Source organism: Typha angustifolia, chromosome 7 (assembly GCF_048772165.1).
Source record: "Typha angustifolia cultivar Huaian chromosome 7, ASM4877216v1, whole genome shotgun sequence".
NCBI classification, from domain to species: domain Eukaryota; kingdom Viridiplantae; phylum Streptophyta; class Magnoliopsida; order Poales; family Typhaceae; genus Typha; species Typha angustifolia.
In genome coordinates this window covers 11,388,702-11,412,354 of record NC_133245.1, presented here as the reverse complement: position 1 = coordinate 11,412,354, position 23,653 = coordinate 11,388,702, and the positions used below count along the sequence as shown (strand labels likewise).

At 35.5% G+C, this 23,653-nt stretch overlaps 2 protein-coding genes across 6 annotated transcripts in view; both read right to left on the bottom strand.

The window, feature by feature from the left end:
- On the bottom strand, positions 1-12,166 carry LOC140763120 (lysM domain receptor-like kinase 3). Its single transcript, XM_073101179.1, has 2 exons — positions 10,789-12,166; positions 1-204 (listed from the first exon to the last, which is right to left on the bottom strand). Exons 1-2 carry the CDS (start codon positions 11,912-11,914, stop codon positions 176-178), a joined length of 1,155 nt encoding a protein of 384 aa, XP_072957280.1. The 5' UTR covers positions 11,915-12,166; the 3' UTR covers positions 1-175.
- Positions 12,167-13,435: 1,269 nt separating this feature from the next.
- Positions 13,436-23,653, bottom strand: part of LOC140763118 (uncharacterized) — a 36,215-nt gene continuing 25,997 nt past the window's right edge. Inside the window, exons 4-11 of one of the 5 annotated variants that reach the window (XM_073101176.1) lie at positions 20,841-20,893; positions 17,928-18,018; positions 17,095-17,829; positions 16,943-17,013; positions 15,061-15,336; positions 14,923-14,979; positions 13,964-14,179; positions 13,437-13,874 (exon numbers count right to left, since the gene is read on the bottom strand). In XM_073101176.1, coding sequence (XP_072957277.1) covers positions 13,988-14,179; positions 14,923-14,979; positions 15,061-15,336; positions 16,943-17,013; positions 17,095-17,829; positions 17,928-18,018; positions 20,841-20,893 — 1,475 coding nt within the window. In that variant the 3' untranslated portion in view covers positions 13,437-13,874; positions 13,964-13,987. Of the gene's footprint in view, positions 14,180-14,922; positions 14,980-15,060; positions 15,337-16,942; positions 17,014-17,094; positions 17,830-17,927; positions 18,019-20,840; positions 20,894-23,653 lie in introns of all 5 variants that reach the window. The other 4 variants (XM_073101175.1, XM_073101177.1, XM_073101178.1 and 1 more) reach the window with 4 other exon arrangements.

Here is a 23,653-nt window from a genome sequence, read left to right as displayed (position 1 = left end):
GCAACTTTATCTTGTTGCTAATTAAGATCCTAAAGTATTCTTTCTCAACCATAATGCTTGACAAGAAGAGGAGGCTGCTGTGACATATTCTGCTACAAAGAGTTGACAATGAAACTATTTCTTGTTACTTTAAGCTCTATTTGATAATTGTTGATCCAAAGGTAAATGAACATCTTCAGGTACTCTTCTTGCCATCTAGTGATCCTGCATAATGACTACTAGTAAGATTATTTATATAAGTGTGCCATAAGACAAAATGTATTGTTCCAGCAAAATTAGCATAAGATTTTCTTGGTTGCACTAAAGTGATGTTTTGTAGTGTTTTACATATATTTGAAGGTAAGATTGATTGACAAGACAATGTCTCTCCGAATATGAGTAAGATATAAAATAGACTACCAACTAAACTTCTAAATAACTTTGTATTCACTTATTCTATCATCTTCAAACCTTAATTTTTCATCATTATTCACTAGAGTGTTTGTGATCTTGCAATTTAGTGTATTAGACTTCTTGAGAACCTACAACATACTTTTCTTGTGAAAAAAATGCAATATTTGCTTTGCTTCAGTTCCGAACAAATAAAATACTGCAATTTTTGATATCTATCATGAGAGAGTTAAAGAACATATATAATAATAATAATAATAATAATAATAATAATAATAATAATAATAATAATAATAATAATAATAATAATAATAATAATAATAATAATAATATAAATAATAATAATATCAATACTGAGGCAATCTATGACAAGTTCATTTTGAATTTTTTTTTTGGTTTAAAGGTATTCATTACCACAAAAAAAGGGCCAAAAGTGTTTTGAGGTGTCCTTTAGATACCCAAAGTATTCCTATAAAATAGACTAGCAAAATTATTTTGCATGGTATTAAACCAAACCATAGAAAAAAATTGGATTCTCCCTTGGTTAGCCAACTTATTAGCTACTAAGTTGGCTTCCCGATAACATTGAAAGAAGATCTAAATTTTTAATTCATGCATAGATAAATAAAAAAGGTATGCCGCTATTGCAAGGATAGTTCTTTTTGGTCTTGAGAATATTGATGAGTCTTTGAGAGTCGGATTCAACCAGGAACTCAGAGAAATTGTATTGCCTTGCTTGTAGTAGAGTATATTGAAGTGTTTCAGCTTCAGCCTCCAATGTGTCTTTAGCTTTACTAACCAGAGCCTTGAATATAATTGTTGAGCCAATGGCATTTCTAAAAACATACTCCAATCTGAAAGATCCATTATGTTTGGAGTAGGATCCATCCAAGTTACATTTTAGCCTCCCGATAGGTGGTGGGATCCACCTCCTTTGTTCACTAATAACATTAGCATGTTTGATAGTTTCTTGTATTTTCTCATAGTCTTCAAGACTAGGGCCATTGTCCTGAACATTAGCTGCTTACCATTAGTTTCTTTTGCTGGAATAGTTCTTCATTTTGAGATTTTGAGATAGTCCACATGCCATAAAGTAATCATGTATTTCAGAAAGGTCGCAGCATCTTTTGAAACTTTCTCCTTCCTTCTCCAGCTTCCATTCACCCAGTCATTGATTAGCCTGAAATTCAAACTCAAATGTTGTTCTAAAGCTTGCCACAGGTCTTTAGCTCTACCACACTCCGCCAGTAAGTGCTTTTCAGTTTCCTCATGTTGCCAGCACAGAGGGCACTATTTACGTAGGTATAAAGAAAGCTTATGGAGTCTAGAATTAGTCAACACTCTATCCATAAGACTTTCCATAATAATATTTTATTTTTTGGAGCAAACAAACCTAAAAGTCGTTGGCTCAGACCTAGACTCTCTTACATACTTAATAATGGACGCCGCGGTTGGGTTGCCCAAACCCAAGCATCATTTGCCAAGGATGCCACTTAAGAGCAACAGTATTACCAAGGACTGGACCAAGGCACTTAAAGATCCTCTACATATTCCATTGTTGGTCAGTGATTAATCAACTCACTTTCTTATCATCTAACCTAAGGTTAACATTAACAAAGGTAAGCCAAGTAGCCAAGGAGATATTAGAAACACAAGGATCATCCATGATGTTGGTACCGTTCCCATTTCCAACGGACTTAAATAGATCCAATCTGATAGATTGCAACGCATCAAACATGATCTCAAAGAAGACAGACTTACGTGCCCTCCCCAACTTCTTCCAAGGCTTAACACTGCCATTCTTGTGGACCATGGTTTAACCCAAGTTTTATTTTTATACTACAACAAATGTATAGCACGAGATCTAGTGAGAACAATCTTAGCATCTAGAAGATGCTTAATGCCTAGACTGTCATTGTCATGAACTCAACAACTCTTATCCCATCCAATTACATGAAAGCCCTTACAAGAATTACCTTTACCCCATAAAAAGGTTCTAACTACCTTATCCACTTTGTCAAGCACCATAAGGGGCACAATAGTCCTACACATAGCATATGTAGGAATAGCAAGAGTTGTAGACTTACTAAGGGTAGCTCGTGCCACCTAACTTAGGGTTGCATGCTTCCACCAATCAAGTTTACTCTAAACTTCTAAATAACTTTGTATTGATATCTTCAATTATCTTCAAGCCTTAATTTCTCATTATCATTTATTAGAGTGTTTGTGACCTTGCAATTCAGTGTATTAAATTTCTTGAGAAGACCTGCAACATACTTTTCTTATGAAATAAAAAATTCAATCTTTATTTTGCTTCACTTCCAAACCAATAAAATATTGCATTAAACATAAGTATATATCATATCAAATATTTTCATCATGCAATTTCTGATATCTATCACAAGAGAGTTCGAAGACCCCATATATATAATAACATCAAACTCAGGCAAACTATGCAAGCTCATTCTATTTTATTTTTTCAAATAAAGAGTGGTATCATTTTCACTTCTTTCAAACCCATTTTCTCTATAATAAGAATCAATTTAGTGTACCAAGCTCGTGGTGCTTGTTTAAAATATAGAGTGCATTCTTTAGCTTTAGGTCATTCTCTTCATAAACACGAACAACAATTTTTTTTGCTGAGTGATGATATATATATATATATATATATATATATATATATATATTCATTCAATTCATTATTTAGAAAAGTGGATTTTATATCTAACTTATAAATATGCCATTTTAATTGAGTAGTTAATGTTAAATTAGTTCTTATTGTTTCAAAGCAACCAACTAGAGAGAAGATTTCTTAAAAATCAATACCTTCTTATTGTGCATAATCTTTTGCTATAAGGCATGCCAAGAGTTTCTAAATATTGTCATTCAAATTATACTTTGTTTAGAATAAGAGTAACTTAAGTTCCATTTACACATACTCGATTAGGGTTCACTCGATATATTTATAAAGGTTTATCCGACTAACTAACTCAACTCGTTTAGTAGACTTAGCTACGACCCAGCTAAAGCATACTATGAATCAGTTTGAACTCAACCATACATAAACAAACTAAATAAATAAATAACTAAAGTAAATTAAATAAACAAAAGACTCAATTTAGACTCGACTCAATTTACTCTAGACTTGAGCTAATCTGGAATCAGCATGGATCATAACATGGAGATAACAAAATAAAGACAATAGTAACATGAAGCATATTAAAAACAGCTATATGTGTATGAGTTGAGTTGTATAGATTTTATTTACCTCAAAATATGAGTATCACTTGGGGCTCAAAGTCCAACTAATACTTAATACTTATATACCTACTAACATCTTCTAAATAGTCGATGTGGTATTAAGCTCACTTTCTTTTCTTTTTTATTATCTTAATTGCAACTCGGAAGCCTTTTTTTTCTTTTCTTTTCTCTGGATTTGAATAAGTAACTATATTATATTAAAGTATTATTTGAACTCTTCTATTCTACCAATAAATTATCATAAATAAAATGTGAATCCTACTTAATGTGGCTCAAAGATTTTTCCAACACTTGCAATATTTCTCAATCTCTCCTTTGCCTAGAAAAACTATCATCATTATGCTTCTATAGGAGCCATAGTGAAACAAAAGTAGCAAATAGAAAACTCAACATCTCAGTAGAAGGTAATAAATAAATATTTAGGCTGCCCAGATAATGTAGTAGTCTAGGATAATTTTTTGGATTTGAATATTAATCTGTTAACATGTTTATTTAGTTGATAACATGATTTATTTTAAGATAGATTATGTGAGCACAAGTGCATTTGGTACGTGGCGGCCCCGTTTGTCATACCGCATGCGCTATGTGCGTGGTGTGGGCATGCATATTTTTTAGATGAATTATGTGAGCACAAGTGTATTTGGTGTGTGGTAGCCCCGTTTGTCATCTCGTGCGCGCTGTGCATGCTGTGTGGGCATACACATGCATATGCTCATGCTCGTGCCACGCGAGGGTGTTACACACCCGGGAGTAGAGAAGTCCACTCTTCCTGCCTTTGGGTCAAGCTGCTGACTGGTTTCTCAACCCCATCTCTATCAAAGTGCTCAATTGCCATCTAAGACACTAGCCACATTGTGTGTTCTGCCTTAGTCTTGATCGCCTGAAAGCAAAATTTGTTCTGAGCCTTTCAAATTATCCAAATTGAGGAGGCTATAATAAACTTAAACTTATCTTGGTCTCCCTCTAAATGGTCTCAATCATATGTTAGCCAATTAACATCTTGAGAAAAAAATGATTTTGAGGTTCTGGGCGATGACCCTCAGACCTCAAGGGCATAGCATTAGTGGTAAAACAAATACTCCATATCTCTTCTCAAAGGCCACCCATAGGACACATCAGCCGTCCCAATGTGCATCCTCTAGAGAATGGTTCTAGTAGAAATTTTTTCCCACTAAACTTTTTGTAAAAAGGACTTAACTCTTGGGTTAACCTTAAGTTTCGAAATAGCAATCCATTTTAGTCCAGGCCCATTCAATTTAAGGCGTATTAAAGAATCCACTGCTTTTGTAGTAGCCTTACCTTTTAGGTTAGGCCACTAAATTCACTTGTCTACTAAACTTTCAACTCTTAAGTTGGTGATAGTGTTCTAGATAGTACTGCCAAACAACTCAGAAATGTGATCCACCTTCCACCAGCCATTCTCTAGAAGATCACCGACCATGGTTTCAAGATGGATGTTAGTAGGACCCAACATGTAGGCCAAGGGAGTCGGGGTGATTGACAAATCATAAAGCACACTAGTGAGACCCATTTTTCACTAGATACTTAATGCCATTTTTTATTTTTGTGGTCGAGTTCCATAAGGTTCTCCAAACCCAAGAAGAGCTTTCACGGGCCTACTAGCCCACATGTCTAACTTATTTTATTTTTTTTCATAATAGAGGCCCATAAGAAAGAATCATTATTAAGAAATTTAAGAACATTTTTGACAAAAAGAACAAACTTAGCTAATCGGAGATCTCTGATTCCTAGACCACTCTCAGTTTTAGGATTAATAACAATAGCCTAGTTAATTAAGTTAAGACTTTTCTGATTCTTCACTCTCTCCCATAGGAATTCCTTAGCAGCTTGATAATTTGATTAAGAGTAGTGTCTAGAATCCGAGTAGAACTCAACTAAAAGTTGGGAATAGAAGTAAGGGTTAACTTTATCAAGGTTAACCTACCAACAAAGGATAGGGTATTCCTTGTCCAACTAGTTAGCTTACTTTGGCTAACTCCTAATAATTAGCAACTAGAATTCGAGTGGGCGACATCTTGACACCCAAATAAGTGAGGGGAACTATTCAACTTTGAGATTAAGGAAGTCACTCATGCACTCATTAACATTATTGGCCATAAAGGACCTAAAATAGATACTCAATTTATCCAAATTAACTTTTTTTTTTATGAGATTGCAATACATGTGCAAAATCGCCAAAATGGTTTGAGCCAATATCAGGGTGGCCTCAGCCATGATGAGGCATCATCTGCAAAGAGGAGATGGTTCATATCCTGACTATCATTCCTAATCTTAAACCCTTTAAGAGTGCCTCTAGTAGTGTGGTCATTGAATAGGGTAGTAAGGAGTTGGGAGCAAATGATAAAAAGTAAGGTGAGAGAGGGTTTTCTTGCCGGATATCACAGAAAGGTGAGAACCACTCGGTCAGACTACTATTTACTAAAAGAGAATACTTGGGAGACTTAATACAACCCTTAACCCAACTACACCACCTACTAGAGAAACCTTTAGTAGAGAGTCTATTTAATATAGGCTTCCAACTTAGCCTATCATAGGCTTTTTCTATATCCAATTTGATTAACATTATCAAGTGGTTATGTCTATCTTTGGACAAAGAATGAACCACCTCTTAGGCAGCAAGAATATTGTAACTAATATTTCTACAAGCCACAAATGCGACTTATTCTTTCCCAATGATATTAGGAAGAATTGGGCGTAATTGTTTAGTCAGAATTTAAGCAATAATTTTATAGTATACATTACATAAAGAAATAGGACAAAAATCCTTCACATACTCAAGGTTATCTTTTTTTTAGAATTAGAGTAAGATATGTGAGGTCCCAATTAGTCTGTAATTCATAGTGCTTAAAAAAGAAAAAAAAAACAACATCTGTAATATTTGGCCCAATAGTGTCCCAATAGGTCCTGAAAATCTCAACTTGAAACCCATCAAGACTAAGGGTTTTGTTAGCTGACATGGCCTAGAGGGAAAACTTAATCTCCACACAAGTGATTGAGCGCTCAAAATAAGATGATTAGCAATGGCCAGGTCAATGCGAAGGAGGGAAGGCTCTCCTGATGATTATTATCCCAAAGGTTTTGATAAAAGGCGGTAAAGGTTACTCTAATAGTTGATTAATCCATAGTCTAATTCCTATTTCCATCAAAGATAACTTTAATGAAATTCCTTCTACGTCTAATAGTGGTGGTGGTGTGAAAGAATCTAGTGTTGAGATCCCCGTTCTTAATCCACTTTATTTTAGATCTTTGACTCTTTAAGGCGTTAATTTGGCAGATTAAGACAATTTGCAAACTATACAAACATCTCAGATTGATTCTTTTCGCAATAGAAGCATAACCCGAGTAGCCTAAGTTCTCCAACTCTCTAATGTGAGCCTTAACCATAGACAACCTACTATCAAGATTCCCCACACACCTCCTATTTTATATACTAAGAGACTGTATGTATAGCTTTAGCAATGGAGTGATTAAATCTATCACATGGGTTATGAATCCTCAATGACAAGCCAACATTCATCATATTCAAGCTAGAAAATTTCAACCTATAAGGCCTTTTAACACTATTGAGCATCTCGTCTATAAAAATTGGAAAAGAAAGAGATTATTTGTTTTCTTGCTCCCGCTTCCTCATCTGCGCTCGTCAAGCCAACTTAGCTTTTTGGGAGGTGAAAGAGCGGTTGAAGCGGACATTGAGAAATGACAGCATCGAAGATATCTATATACACGGTCACGGTTATGGAGGACTGCGTTCCGGAAAAAGTAGCCTACTTGACAGAAAGGGCGGGCACTCTCGGCTCGGAGGTAGGCACTCTCGTCTTTCAACCCCACCTTACTTTGCATTTTGTGAGGCACTCTTTACTTACAGAAGAGATAAAAAGAGGAGCATGATCTAAGCCAATGCGCTCAAGGTGGGTGACCTTAGTGTTGGGGAAGACAAAGAGCCTGTTTGAATTGGCTAGGGCTCAATTGAGCCTAACCCAAATCCACTCATGGTCCTCACACTTATTACAACCAAGTAAAATGTGTTCCCACAAAACCGAGATCACAAACACCCACAAAATTAATAAACTAAATAAACCTTTAGCTTTACAGTCCAACACTATATCATTATTACACTTTTTATTATCAACATAAAGAAAGGTAATTAAAATCATTGAATAATAACCAAGTTGGATGTTTCAAAACTTACCTAACTCACTCCATAACTCTTTTTGCTCATCGGCATGATTGTTGGCATAGACAACCGTCCAAAGCCAAAGCTTTTCCCTATTAGGCATCACAACAATGTGGGCCGCTTGCCGAGACTTAAATATGATTATTACCTCCCCAGTTAGTACCTTCCTGGCTATGATCATTCTGCCAGAGGCACCAACTATAAGGACAATAGTGTTTCCAACTTTGTCCAAGCCTATGCACATAGTATCAAGCCTTAGCTTCTGAGGCATGATTTTCTAATAATTGGCTTGTTGACAAACGTGTTGTTCCAAGGAAAAATGTTAACGTAATTATCTGTAATTCAAGTGCTAAGTATAGTTACAATTGTTTACGTGAAATCCTTGACAGAAACGATCTTATAAATATTCTTTTTTCTAATCTTATTGACTTCTCGACACAAACTGGCTCTTGAAGGTAGAAGGGAGATGAAGTAGTATGGAGTAAAACAGTGGATTAATTCTTCGATCATTATGTTATGACTAATACGAAGTAGGAAATTAAAGAAACAATTTGACTATAGTCTGATTTTTGTAGGATACTTTTCTTAAACAAATTAAAATCCTATATTTGAGGATCCAACTTTTGCATCAATTTGTTCACTAATTCGATTTGTGAAAGCATGATACACTCTAGTGATGATATCAAAGTTATGTATATCTTATATTACATTTTAAGTTGCTCTATTATTCACTTGATGATGGTTGAGGGGCGAAATTTTAATTAGGGAATCAATATCTCTAATCAAGATGTATCAAAAAAAAAAGAAAAAGAAAAAAAAAAGATAGATCTAAAGATTCCTCAATTGAAAAAATTACATGGTATGTAATTTTTGACACAAATATATTTGTTTTGAAAGAGAAGATTACATGGAAGAATGTTTAGGTCAAAGCAGGGGCCATTTGGTTAAAGAACACAACACCTCTCAACATCTCATATTTCAAAAAGCATGTATGATTCCTTTCAAAGACTCTTATATCAAATAAATCAGGTACTTGAGAAACCTAACTTTCTGCAACTACCTAAACCTTCATAAAAGGCTGCCTACAACTTCTGTAGTTGGTTTTAGTGTACCATTGTTTAATGAGTTTTTTTTTCTCCTCTTTGATAATATTATTTATCAATATCTACATAAATCATTTTAGATAGAAGGAAAATTTGCATTTAATGTCATGTCCTTTCACGTATTTACTGTTACACTTTTATCAAATACTTGCAACACATAAGTTAACACTAACACTATTTAAGCAGATGAAAATATTCTATCTAGTGTAGAGCATTATTTTTAAAATATTAAAACTATCCTCATCTTCTTCTTTTTTATTTTTATTTTGGCACATAATGAGTTTCAACTTCTCATCTAACTTCAAATCTAAAGAAACAATGCTATATTAATGGGATTAAAATAAAGTGAGTTCTCCTCCAACCTCCTGTCTCTTTTTGCCTCTTATTCTCCTCGGATACTCTTCTCCTCTATACGAAAAGTGAAGTGAGTAAATGTCAAAGCTACACCCCGTTTGAAATTATTTTTGTTCTATTAAACTGACACATCCCATTCGAAATTATGGTATCTTATGTTGCATTCATCTGTTATTGATTTGTGAATATAGTGTTTCTTAAAGCTGATTTTTGAGTTAGTTTCTTCTTAAAAGAGCCAGGGTTACGATTGGTGATGGTTGCATACGAATGAGCTTTGACATACTTAATAGACACGATCATCGAGCGAGCCGAGCTAGGCCGGGTACGGGCCAGACTTTTCAGGCCAATAGTATTTGTTCATGGTCCGACCCACCAATCACTTAGACCGGGCCAGGTTCGGGCTGGGCTAGAATAGTCTAGCCCGTTACTACTCATCGGCCCATGAGAGATCGGGCTAGCCGGTCGGGCCGACCCACTAATCACTCGGCCAAACCCACATTTTAGCTATTTTTAGAATTTTTTTTACTATTAGCTTATTTTAAAAAAAAATATTTATGTTCCTCCATTTAAAAAATAATAATAATAAATTAAAAAAAATTTAAAGGTGTGCTTAAAATAATGCAAAACGGTACAGTAACAAAATTTTCGTTAGTTTTTACTATAACAAAACGACAAGTACTGTAGCAGAACGGGTAAATTACTATAGCAGAACGGGCGGGCCTAGTTGCAGGCCAAATGGGTAAGCTTTCAAGCCGGGTCAGGCGGGCAAAGGGTTGGTCATTGTCGTCCATGGGTAGTTCGGGCTCAGGCCTGGGTCGGGCTTAGCCTAGTCCAAACCGGGCTAGGCATGGGCGAGCTGAGCTGTTTGATCAAGTCTACGTACTTAGCTTGGGTTAGGTTTTAGGTTAGGTTGGATTAGGGATTTTGTGTTGGGTTGGATAAAGGTATATGGAGTTAGATAAATTATATTTTGTTAATCTTTCTTTAATTAAATTAACCTACCATAACTATTCTTACATATATTTAATAAAATATAAAACTCAATTTATAAATATTAAAAATTTAGAGTGCCAATCACAAATAGGTGAAAAAAAAGGAGATGTTAAATACCAATTCTCTTTAGATCGAACCATGGCTAGTTATCAAAAGGGCAGCAATTTGAAAGCTAAGAACACAAAGATTACTAATCATTCATGGGACTATGAGTATTTTTTGTTTTCATTTCGCCATAAATATTGTATCAAAGTTTGACTGCTCAAAATATATTTCTTTGATGTGGTCAAAAATTAATTAACAAGTCGAGCAAGCCACACATTTAAATCCCAAGATATACCAACTGCTAGATAGTAGAATCAATCAAACATTAATAAGCATCAAACACCTATAAAATATATACCTGAGAATTTTTATTCATATGTGTACTATTAATAAATTATTATTATTATTATTATTATTATTACCGGGGAGCCACGGACAAGGAAATACCTTCCATTGGCCGCTGAAATGTTTCGTTCCACTTGTTGGCGTCGATGAGAAGCTTCGAGATCTTTCCGGCAACCCACACCATGTCCGACCTCTTCTCCTCCTCCGCCTCCACACACCTTAAACCGACTCTGATCAGCTTCTCCGCCTCCTCCACTGGGAACGAGTCCCCTAACCTCCCATCCACCCATTGCCTTATTCTCATCACTCTCTTTTCCCCATCGCCTTCGCCGACCGTTCCCCTCGCCGTCTCTATAATCGATCTCCGCTCCCAGTCGCCGCTCTCCTCGTTGAACAGGTAGCTCACTGGCTCCGCCCCGGAAATTAGTTCTAGTAGCACGACCCCGAATGCGTACACGTCGGCGCTACGGGAGATGCGGCCGCCGGCGAGGATCTCAGGCGCCATGTACCCCCTCGTCCCCTCGATCCTTCCATCCTCGCCTTCGCCAGCGAGCTCAGCGGAGCCGAAGTGGCAGATCACGGCGCGGCACCCGGGTTCGGTGACGATGACGCCGGAGCTCTTGATCCGGCCGTGGACGGATCCTTGGTGGATGTACTGGAGGCCATGGGCGATGTCATCGGCGACGATGAGGCGGGAGAGCCAGGAGGAGAGGGGGGTGAATCTAGAATTTCTAGGGCTTTTAGGGTTTGGGCGAAGGCAGGAAGAGAGGGAGGGGCCGGGGACGAACTGGTGCACGAGGAAGAGGTGGTCAGCTCCGAGGGAGGCGCCGAGGAGTGGGGCCACGGCGGCGTGGTGGAAGCGGGAGAGATCGGCGAGGCGGGAGGGGAGGGAGGACGGATCGGCGAGGAATCGGCGGCGGGAGACGACGGCGTCGGCGCCGCGGAGGGAGCAGCGCCAGGAGGAGGAGGAGGAGGATGGGGAGAGGAATTGGTCGGTGGCGGAGAGGAGCTCCAGGAAGGGGAAGAGAGTCGGGCCGCGGGGGACGACACCGGCGGCAAGGGAGAAGGAGGAGGAGAAGGAGGAGGAGGTAAGGTCAGCGGTGGTGAAGGGAATGGAGGAGGAGGAGGGGGAGGAGGAAACGGGTACGCGAGGACTATTGGATCGGATCAAGAGTTTTGAATTGGTTTTGGGATCCGAGAGGCGGGTGGCTCTTCCGGTCTTGCACATAAGGAGGAGGAGGAGGAGGAGGATGATGAGAATCGGTAGTGTGGAATTAAGAGGGTTTCGATAGTGGAGTAGTATTTATAATTTCTAACCTTTATTAAAGAATCATGGCCGTTCTTTTCAATCTAATCAAATGAGAGTTGACTAGTAGAGTAGATAGGACAGGTAGGAGAGGATTGCTCGGTGTTTGCGGTTGACTTTTAATGTTTCCCAACCATAAGAACTTCAGAAAATTTGAAAGTCAAAAGGAGAGAGAAAGAGAGAGAGGATGGATAACCATATCAAACATTTGTCATTTAGGACTATGAGTCCTTTTCTTGTTGCCCATGACACAGCGGATGTACTCCTCCACGTAGGGGGTGTAAACTAGCCGATTCTAAAATGTTTTAATTGAATATAATTTATGATGAGTCTATATCTACGATCAAATTTGAATTAAAATTATTAAAATTAGAGTCAATTTTGAACTAATTTTGGGTTCAATTTGAGCTGGAGCTTAAACGGGCTAAGTAATAATTAATTTTAAATCTTACTTAATTCAAGCTAAATTTTATGGCTGATCGAGCTTAATTATATTTGAATCAAACTTAAAATAAGATCTGTTTCAAAAAAACTAATATTTAGACAACTCATTGGTTAATATAGATAAATTTTTAACTGTTTGCAACTTTCTTTACACGCCGCGCTAGAAATCAAGCTCTCGAGTTTGAGAAACCATGCTAAAAACATTGAACTGCTGAACTGTTTCAGCATTTTCTATATTTTTCTCCTAAAACGGCTGTTTCAGCATTTTCTATATTTTTCTCCTAAAACGGTTATCTGGTCAATGTTTCATTTAGAAAGAAGGTAAAACACTAAATAATCTAGATAGCGTTTCTTTAATACTTAACTCTAATATTTAGGCAACTCATTAATCTGGTTAATGTAGATAAATGTTAGATAAACGCTTAACTATTCAACATTTTTACCCGCAAGAAATACGTTGAACATTTCAGCGTTTTATCTCAAACAGTAAAACGCCAAACTTATAAGCGTTTTTAGTAGGACTATTGTTAATCTTACCCCATAGTAGTCCATTATGATGAATTAATTTTTAAACAGTATTAGTTTGGTCAAAAACTCGACTATGAGTCCTTTTCTTGTTACCCATGACACAATGGATGTACTCTTCCAGGTAGGGGGTGTAAACTAGCCTATTCTCTTATCACTTTGTCTTTACCTGTCCACTATATTCTTAATCTTCCTCTAACCACCTATTTGTTGCCGTTAAAATCATCTTCCCTAGATAAGATGGTCAAGTTGATGAGAAAGATAGGAGAGAAAAATTATTTAGTACATAATAATAAAATATTTGCTGGATGTTAAATAAATATTTTTATAAAATGATATATCAGATTATAAAATCCTTGAAAACAAAATATAAAACATAAAATATATAAAATATAGTGTGCTATTTGTAAAATTTCCTTGTCGCCAAGCCGAAAAGCGATGTTAAACTTGCAGACACAACAAAGCTCAGTCTCCATTTTAAGTTTCGAGATTAGACACATGATAAAATAAGTAGTTTGGCAAACATAAAATAGCCGAAAACTCCTTATCTACCAAACATTAGAGAAAGTGGAAAACATTTATCCACAAAAGAGACATATATCATGTTCTGCTCTCTCTGATTCTGATCTTTGTGATATGTACACTCTCTATATAGGGCACTTACCCTTTTCTCTCAGAAGAAAACCAACCCTATAGAGCACAAGGATACAATTCAACTGCTTGTTTCCAAATCCAAACAGTATAGTAGTAGAGGCAATTCCCGAGAGGAATTTTTTTCTCCACTTACCATGAGTTGGTTTTGGTTCCGGATGAGTAATTTGAAAGTAATATGAGGCGAAGCCTGATTTCAATGAGAGCATATATTGTGACTATCTGGAGGAGAAAAAGTAAGTTTTGAGTTCGTCAGATACATCTGAAGAGATAAGGAGAGACTACATGAGGTAATATATATACACAGTGAAAGAAAATCTCATATTTTGGTGAAACAAAAAGAAATTATACACTTCATCTGTAGATTATCTGTAGCTAGCTTCGCTTTTGTGCAACCCTGCTACTTCGCCTTCTTGTCATCTTGCGGCCACCGGACACTGAAGAACCACCAACTTGCGGGCATCTCGAGCTTCGCACCCTTGGGTATGGGTGAACAACTGATAACTCTCTAATGCGTCCCAGAACATGCTGTGGAATGGGCTGAGACATGCCTTTGGTCGGCTCAACCTAAAAAAGAAAGCACATAAGATTGAGAATAGAACCTCTCGAACAAGATGTCTACCAGGTGACACACATCTCCACTATACGGTAAGGTTGACATACATCTCCACTTTTCATATTACATAAATCCCTACTACTTGGTTGGATACGAGCCTCTAGAACAAGATGCCTTCCCGGGCAAAGAATTAATTTAGGAGAAGGCGACAGAAGCATCAAGAACCGAAAAATATTTGGCATCAAAGAGGAATGTTGGATCTTCTCAATCTACTCCTGGTAGCACTCTTCCACTTCTCTAGATGAGGGGAATAATCCGGATGAGGAAAGAGACAACGATGGTAGTGAGCTAGAGTTTGATGATGTATCCGATGATAATTTATTGGCAAATGAAGCTCTTCTCCAAGATTGTGAAGAAAATTAGAAGAGGGGATTTATGTTGTTATGGTTGTGAGCATGATAATTTTGATCATGTTATTTAGTATTTTGATGTAATATACTATTAAAATTTTAAATATACTTTATTAGTATATATTAGATATACTATATATATGATTATTTTTTATTTTCTATATATTAAATATGCTATATTACCTTGGTGCTTGCCTAGGCACTAAACAGTGGGGTGACCCACCCACCACCTCGAGCCGCCTTTCAATACAGAGTGAATAATCAAGCAAATGTTGAAGTATAAATAGTTAAATAAAACAACAATATTCTTAAGTGCTTACAGCACACAAGCAAGAAATTCTAACCTGTTTTTTGTAATGCAGCTGAGCACCACTAGCTCTCAAGAGATTTCTCCATTTATCCTGAGAAAGAAACAAATTAATTTAGGACAGGGTTTGCATCAGGAACCTACAGTTACAATACTAACATATAACACCAAGAACCTTAAGATCCACTGATGTGCGATAAGCAGATGCTGAAAACAATAATCTCTTAATCTCAGTCCATCTCCCTACTCCATACTGAGAGACACCATCCACAAGTTTTATTACTTCTGAAATTGTCCATAGACGATGATGCTTTCTTCTAGCTGTGGTTTTTTCATATCTATTCGTTATATCATAGTCATTAGAGATGTAAGGTTGCGATTCAAATTCACAAAGCTGAAGACAACTGGACGCTTGGGATGCTAGTGTCTTGCTGCTTATGTCCTCATTCCCCTGCAAGAAAGGTGATGGTTACTGATTGTTATAACTAAATAATTAAGGACAATTGCTGATGTACATGAGAGCATATAAGGAATATAACAATTGAAGAAAACAGAACACAGACCGAAAATATAAGAACTAACTTTACATTGCAACCTAAAACATAAAAAATGAAAATTTTCAGCACTTTAAACTGCGAATCTACAACAAGAACTAAGCGTTCAATCACAGTTATTTGTGTCGTCGATATGGATCATTTCCCACTCATCTTGCAATAGGTTGCTAACACCAGGTGACAATTTAGCTCAACCATTAATTCTTTTAGGCAAAGATTGTCATGTCAGTCAGCACATGGCATGCAAAAAGTTTTAACATTTAAATCCATAACCTACAAAACCACCAAGCCTAAAATTGGGGGATTGTTGGAATATAAAATATAAAAATCACTGTTCTCTAACAACCTAATCTTTTAGCATAATAAATGAGCTATCCATTTGAAACCACAAGGAGATGCAAAGCGTGAATCTATCGTATGCATTTATTTTTATGTACTTTGGTAATATTATGAATTTTAGGTAATTAAATTCAAAAGTTCCAAACCAGATCTTTGATAAACAAGTGCTGCACCAAACAGGTCATACTTGTGTAAGTTATAATTATAAGGATAAGAAAACACTTGCAATTGCAAGCATTACCGTCTATTAATATTAAAGTTGAAAGTTCAATAAACTAAGAAAAAAGTATAGTTCCAAGTTTCGGCCAATCCCGAGTAGGATCGGCTGATATCCGATCCGTTTCGGGTCGGAATCGACCATATCAGACGACCGAAATCAAGAGAATGAAGGGGAGAAAGGAAGGGAGTAAGAAAAAAAAGAGAAAGGGAGGAGAGAGAGAGAAAAAAAGAAAATACCTCGCTGAAGCTCATTAGAGAAGCATTGCCGGAGAAAAATCGGAAGGAGAGAGAGGGAAAAAGGGTGTCATGAGGGAGGAGAGTTAGTGGAAGAGAGAGGAGAGAAAATCGGAGAGGGAGAGATTGAGAGAAGGGAGTCAGTGAGGGAGGAGAGAGAGAGTTAATAGGAGAAGGGAGTCAGTGAGGGTGGGAGTGGTATTGGAAGAGAGAGATAGTGGGAGAGTTAATAAGAGATAATGTGAAGGAAGAAGAGTGGGAGAGAAAATTACTCAGAGAGAGCGAGAAAGTGGCGAATTTTTTTTCTATTTGTATAAGACAGCGAGTATGTGAGTGGAAGAAAGAGATAAAAATTAAGAAAATAATATATATATTTTAAAATTTTTAAATTTATATATAAATATATCTATATATTATTATTGTAATTATTATTTAAAAATTTTAGAATTTTTCTCAATTTTAAAATTTATTTTAAAATATAAACCGATATAGACGACTGATACGTGTCGTCTTTTTGGACAGCCAATCCATATTTTGATTCCGATACTTAAAACCTTGGAAAAAAGCCTTCTGAATCCATTATTTGAAGTCAATTATAATGATATTTTCCTCCATAAACTTTGTAGCGAGTATTAGGATATGTGGACAAGAACTGACTAAATAGTTAAATGAGCAATGAGATCTGATGAAACTAGAAAAAGAAAGTCTCACCATAACATCAGTTCTTTTTCTCGGACGACCTCTTTGGGCATGCAAACCATGTGCCATGTGAATAACAGAACCTGCAGGAAAATCCCAGTAAACAATTCTGCACTATACTAGACCAAATGGATAATACCTTTTCATTACCATGAGAGGTTTACCTCTGGTATCAGTCAAGGGTTTTAACCTTCCATTGCAGCTCTTGGATTTCTGTTCAGAAATTTCCTCAATATATCTCCGAGTAGGTTTTCTCAACCTCTTTGTAGTTTTAAGTGTACTTTTGCCTTCGAAGTTTGAATGTGTAGATTCAATTTTAACAGCCTCAGATTTAACAGCCTCAGAAAAATCTGAGGCTGCAGCATCCTGGCCAGAAAATTCATCATTCTTTGCACCTCCACCTCCACCTCCACCTCCACCTCCACCTCCACCTCCACCTCCACCAACAACTAATAGTCTGCTATCAGATATTTCAGTGAAAGGAACATAAAGTCCTTCAGGTAGACTGCTCCCTGGTAACCAGATCAAATCATCTTCTTGCTCATATGAAGGTAGGCTACATTCCAGGAGGCCAGAAACATTGTCTATTTCAGTAAAGTTCTGCAAGCCAAACAATATATGGCGCTTAAGCCACTGCTTGTCCTTCACATATGTATCGCGACCAAACATACTTCTAAAGGCATCAAGAAGTTCAGTAATGCTCATGTTGTCAAGGAATGTTGTATTTCCATCACAGGAAGTATCAGGAATTGGATGGGTAACATCTGAGAAATCAGATATGTCACCAGCACCACCAGTTCTCTCTAAATTTTGGTTTTGATATTTAATATCCAAATTTCTCAGATCTAACCCATCACGGGAAGTACAATTCACTTGAGAACCTTCATCAGGAGTAGTATCTAAAATAAAAAAATACAATTAAAAAAAAAAAGACAACAGTAAATAGAAAAGAAATCTAGCAGGATAGAATAAATAATAAATAGATGAAGTGAATTACCTAAAAGATAATCTGGATAAACACTGGGAACACAGCATGTAACACTAAGACTTCCTCCTCCATCAACTCCTTGTAATATGCTATCGACAAACTAAGATACACTATAGTCAGGCAACCATAAAATCAACTATCAACTAAAACCATGTTTGTTGCCAGACTAGTATAACTCAAGGTATATAAAACTCATAAAAGATTCCTAAAACATATACAGATTAATGGAAATGGAATCCAGAAACTTCCTAGTATTACCACATAAAGTAAAATATCACTCATACCTATTAGAAAAACAAGCAAATTCTAAAAAAGACAAGCTTCTGTGTCGTATATCACAAAAAAGAATTGCTCCGCAAGATGGAGAAAAAAAATTATAAGGAGTGAATATAAATGCTTAAATTACATAACCAGAATTCGATTAGCAAGTTGACCATTAGTCTTCTTCTTTGATAGCATTTCATGTCTATATCATATAATCTACCATAACAACAAAAGCTGAAAGAATATTGAAGCACTAGTACAACACATTAACTCAATTATTAATTTACCTTTGATATTTATTCTATCAACTTACTTTATATCAAATCCTTACTTTATATCAAATCAAAATATATTCATAGTAATTTTATAAAAATCAAAACACATTTTATGGGGAGGCACTGTAGTAGTGCTACAGTCGAGATGAGAAGGTCGTAATCTTCTACTTCCTTATCTAAATTGTTCTGTTACACTATTATCTCGTCAGAGCTACCATTACCGGAGTTAGTCACCAGAGTAAGCGAATAACACCAAACAAATCCTATATAAAGAGTTTTTACTTGGGTTATTGAATTAAGCTAAACCTTAGGTGATTCAATTCACTCACATAATTATTGTCTCATATGTCATTCTATGATTCCTTTGTATTATTATTCGTGTAGTATTATACTCCCGTATATTATCCATCTTTTTATATCTAGTGTCATACTCTACTTCGTGCAATATTTTAGTTCATGAAATGTTTATCCTCATGCATTACTATTTTTCATGCAAATAGTAAAACATTGGCTACGTGTTGGTCAGACTTTAAGAACAAACACAAACTAGATATTCTTCGTGCATCTCTTTGTGGTGACTTAAGTCTACCTTGAAGTTCAAGAAACAAAACTAGTCCTGATAAATACATGAACTATTTAGGTAGTTGGAGAACAATACTAAAAATTAGAAATCTTTCTGAGGTGATTCTAATCTCTCTCTCTCTATGGTCTCTATGGTTAGTAACAAAGATTGATTACATTTATCACATAGTGACACCACCTAGTGACCATAACCAGATCAGTTATAAGTTAAAGACACAAACATATCTCGAAGTGATTTTTAGTTGATGTGAATTCCATAATACAATCCAAAATTCAAATAGTTTGCACCATTAAAATTGAGGTTTGCATAATGAAATAGAGCATGATAATAACTTGCTAATTGCATCTTTGTGGGCTATACTTATTATTTCTATTATGAGCTTGCTGGTTATTATTATTAATTACTGAGCTTTGCTTAATATCTCATTAGATAAAGAATCTAGCTTTTAAGTAGATTTATTCACTGAGCTAAAGTCGTTAGCTCATTACATTTTTTTAATATTTCAAATACTAGTCAGCATGGTGAATGAACATGGGCATCAAGACTCTTACCTCCACTTCGAATATTGGCCCTCACTTTTCTAAATATGTTCTTAATTTCAAATTGAAAAGCTAAATATTGTTTTAGTAATGTTTGGAAGACATTGATTGTACAATTTAAATATTTTATGGTTTTGAAGGTTTTTGAATTGAAGTTATTAAATAAATTGAGTTTCATTATATTATAAATAATTAATTAAGACTTTATGTATCTCAAGCTAATTGGGATACATGACCGGTCATAATTTCTATTTTGGGTTGTGGCAAATCCTCTAGCCAAAATCAAAATTATACTTAAAGATCATGCAATTAAACAAAATAAATATTTGAAATATCAGAATTTCTAGGCATTCTCTTTCATCTCTGTTTTAACTCTCAATGATTCTTTATGAACAAATACCCAAGATCAAGTAAAACACCACTCTCCTCACATCCCGTCTATTGGCAGAAACACACGGTGCAAGAGAGGGTCTCCCCAATAAGAAGAGATTAGAATTGGAAGGTGAAAATGAAGGGCTGAAAAAAAAGCAAAAACCAGTAATTGGGGTAAAGAAATATGAGCAATCTATGAACATAGTTAAAAATAGCATGGCTGCACCATCAATATAGTTTCCATAGATTAGACCCACCTTTTGCAACATCAAAAACTTTTACCATGTTAACTCATCGACTACCTTAAAAGCTTAAGCTATTCAATAACAGATCTACAGTATATATTATATCTTCAATGCGCCCCTTTACGTGTAGCCCCTATTCACTATATGTGTATAGATAAAAGATAGTAAAGTGTGTGGCCCTACAAACCGCACAAGAATAGATAATAAAAAAAATAAAGATTAAATAGGCTCCAAACCTCTAGAAACTAGGTCTTAATACTATGTTAATTCACATACTACTTTAAAATCTAAGCTGATAGAAAGATGGTCTTTATATTTTATATTTCAACACTCCCACTTATATCTAAGCTTAAGATATTTAGATAGGCCCAAGAAATAAATGGATCTATTATTAGGTTTCAAACCTAGGACATCTTTTCTAATATTCTGTTAATTCACTAACTAATAAAAAAGCTTAAGTAATTAGAGAACAGTAGTTTTTATATTTTTATATTATAACAAGTACTACAGGCAATGCAACAAATCATGGCCCACAAGTAACAGGTAGAGTATTGATAAAGAAAACGGCCCATATATTGCAACTTGGAAATGTTAAGTAAGCAAAGCATTTCACAACCCACAACGACAACAAAAATGAAACATACTTCATAATTTGACTCCACCGTTCCCGATTGTGCAACATCCAATCCCAATATGCCTGAAAAATAAGTTATATACAAGTATAGATTCATAAGGAGACTAGCATAAAAAATAGAGGAAAACAAGTATATTTGGAATATTTTATTTGATAATATCACGAGATTCGATAGCAGCATGACATATTGAGAAGATTAAGAAGGCATATGACATACCATGTAAAATTAGCACGAAAATGCAAGTGCACGTTAAACAGTGCAACACAACAACAAAAAAAAGAAATGAATAATGTGCAACCAAAAGAATAAGATGTTCAACAACAAAACTAAAAAGGGAAAATTGTAATATCCATAAAAAAAAAAAGGGAGGCCCCATGTGCCTAGCACGTGTAGTTTTGTTCACTTCCTTCTTCCTTTTGGAGATGTATAGAGAGTGATTTCCCTGGCAACTTTGTCGGGGAGAAATCGCCGAAAAATCTGGCTTCTTTCCTTATTTAAACCTTGCAAATTCTCTTCTCCAAGAATATCTTTTCCCTTCTTTTTCCTCGCTGAGGGTTACCATCAACGGTGTTGATCAATGAGGTGTCACCGAAGTGAATAACACCCAAAAGAATTGCAGGTGAATCCTCTTCCTCTCCCTATAATTAATTTCAATTTAATGAGTAATTAGTGGTGTATCTCACCTCATCGTATTTCCAGCCAACGACCAGTAGTCGCCATCAATGTCAATCGTCTCCAACTTTCTAATCAAGTTGCCCTCCTCGTGGGAAGTCCATAGACACCTTTGGTTGTTGCTTTAGTAGCTTTGCTGGATGGGAGTATGCTCCATCGTGGCCGACAACCATCGAGGGTGAGCTTCTCGTTGCACATTGCACTAATTGGCCAAACACAAGATCTCCACCTCATCTAAGACGCATAGAGCCTATGGGTTCCTTTGGTGTGAACTTGGTGGGCTCTGATGATGGAAATTGCTAACAGCCTCTTCCTTTTCCCTTATGGGGTCAGGGAGGCCCACCCATTATTGTAATTGTGTTTGGGTCTTGGCCAAACTAGATTTTAGATTTTAGGTGGGCTGCGGGTCCACAACCCATGTCCATGTCTTTGGGCTTGACTTTTGGCCCATATTTTTTTTGTATTAAATTCAAAACTTTGGTCTATTGATGAATTTAAGTATGAACTTTTTAGAGTAAAGATCAAGAATTTTACTTGGATTATTGATTCAAGTTACACCATGTAGACCTTAAGTAAGTGAATTTAATCTCATATTTATCTTCTCGTATTTCAATAATATGATATTGTTATATTATCTTCGTGCAAAGTAGCCAAATTGTTGACCATGAGTAGCTAGCATGACATGAATTTAAAAAGATAGGGATTTTGAGAACGGACTCAAGCTAAATATTCTCTATGCATCTCTATGTGGTAACTCAAATCTATCTTTGTCATGACCTAAAATTGGAATCATGATCGACTATATACCTCAATACACTTGAGATACAAGAAACCTTAACTAATATTTTGCTAAATCCCAAAATGACAAAAATTTAATTATAAACAATTAACTTCAATAAATATAATGTGTCTCCAATCAAACTAAAATAAAAGATGGTTTAAAATAAAATGTCTAATACAACCGATGGATAAAATAGTAAAATCCTAAGTGGAGATGAGATCTTGGTGCATCTCACTCAATCACCACGTTGATCAGAACGTGAAATATTAAAAGAGGAATTCCATGAGCTAATAACTATAGCTCAGTGAGTGGAATCCACTCAAAAGTCAAATAAATCTAAAATTTATAATTTTAAATAAAATCCAAATCTAGCAATATAAAATGACAATACCACTAAGTATGTTCACAACAACAGTAATAATAACAACACAGGTAATAATAAACGTATAAAATGACAAGTCCTATTAGAATAAGAATTCATATATATTTTCTTAGGTAAAGATATACCTAAAAAATTAATTTGATTTAACTAAAATCCTAAAATATAAAGGATAAAACTAAATCTGTCATTATCATCTAAGTGATTATCTCTACTTTCTTATTTCTTTATTTATTTTTGAAATAGGTTATTACAAACCTTGAAGTCCAAGGGTAGATATATTCCTAATAATCTATATAGGTGACTAGCGTGGTTAGAGAATAGTCCCAGACTAGAATAAAAATTTTCCTAAGGTAACTCTAATATCTTTCTATGGTTGGTGGAAAAAACAGGTTATGTTTATCATATAGTGACACTTTCAGGTGATCCTAATCGGATCAGCTATAAGAAAAAGACTTAAGCGTCATATCGAGGTGACTTCTAATTAGTATTCACAGGCACAGCCTCAAGCTGAGATAGTTGGCATTATTGAGGTTGAAGTTTGCATAATGAAATTGAGTATGATATTAGCTTATAAATTATATCTTTGTTGCTTATACTTATTATTCATATTATGAGCCTGTCGGCTATTCTTACTAGTTATTTAGCTTTGGTTCATATTTCATATAGAAATAAAGTATGATTTCCTAGCTTTCGGATGGATTGACCCACTAAGCTAATGTTATTAACTCATTAAACTTTTTTAATATATCAAATGTTTGTCAAGGATGAATAAACATGGGCATCGAAACTCTACTTCCACTTAGAATTTTGCCATTTTACTTTTTGATAAATTACTTTTAGTTTCAAATTGAAAAACTAAATGTTGCCTTAGTGATATTTAGAATCCATTGATTGTATATTTTAAATATTTTACATCTTTGAAAGTTTTTGAATTAGAGTTATTAAATAAATTTTGAGTTTCATTATTTATAGAATTACTATTAAAAC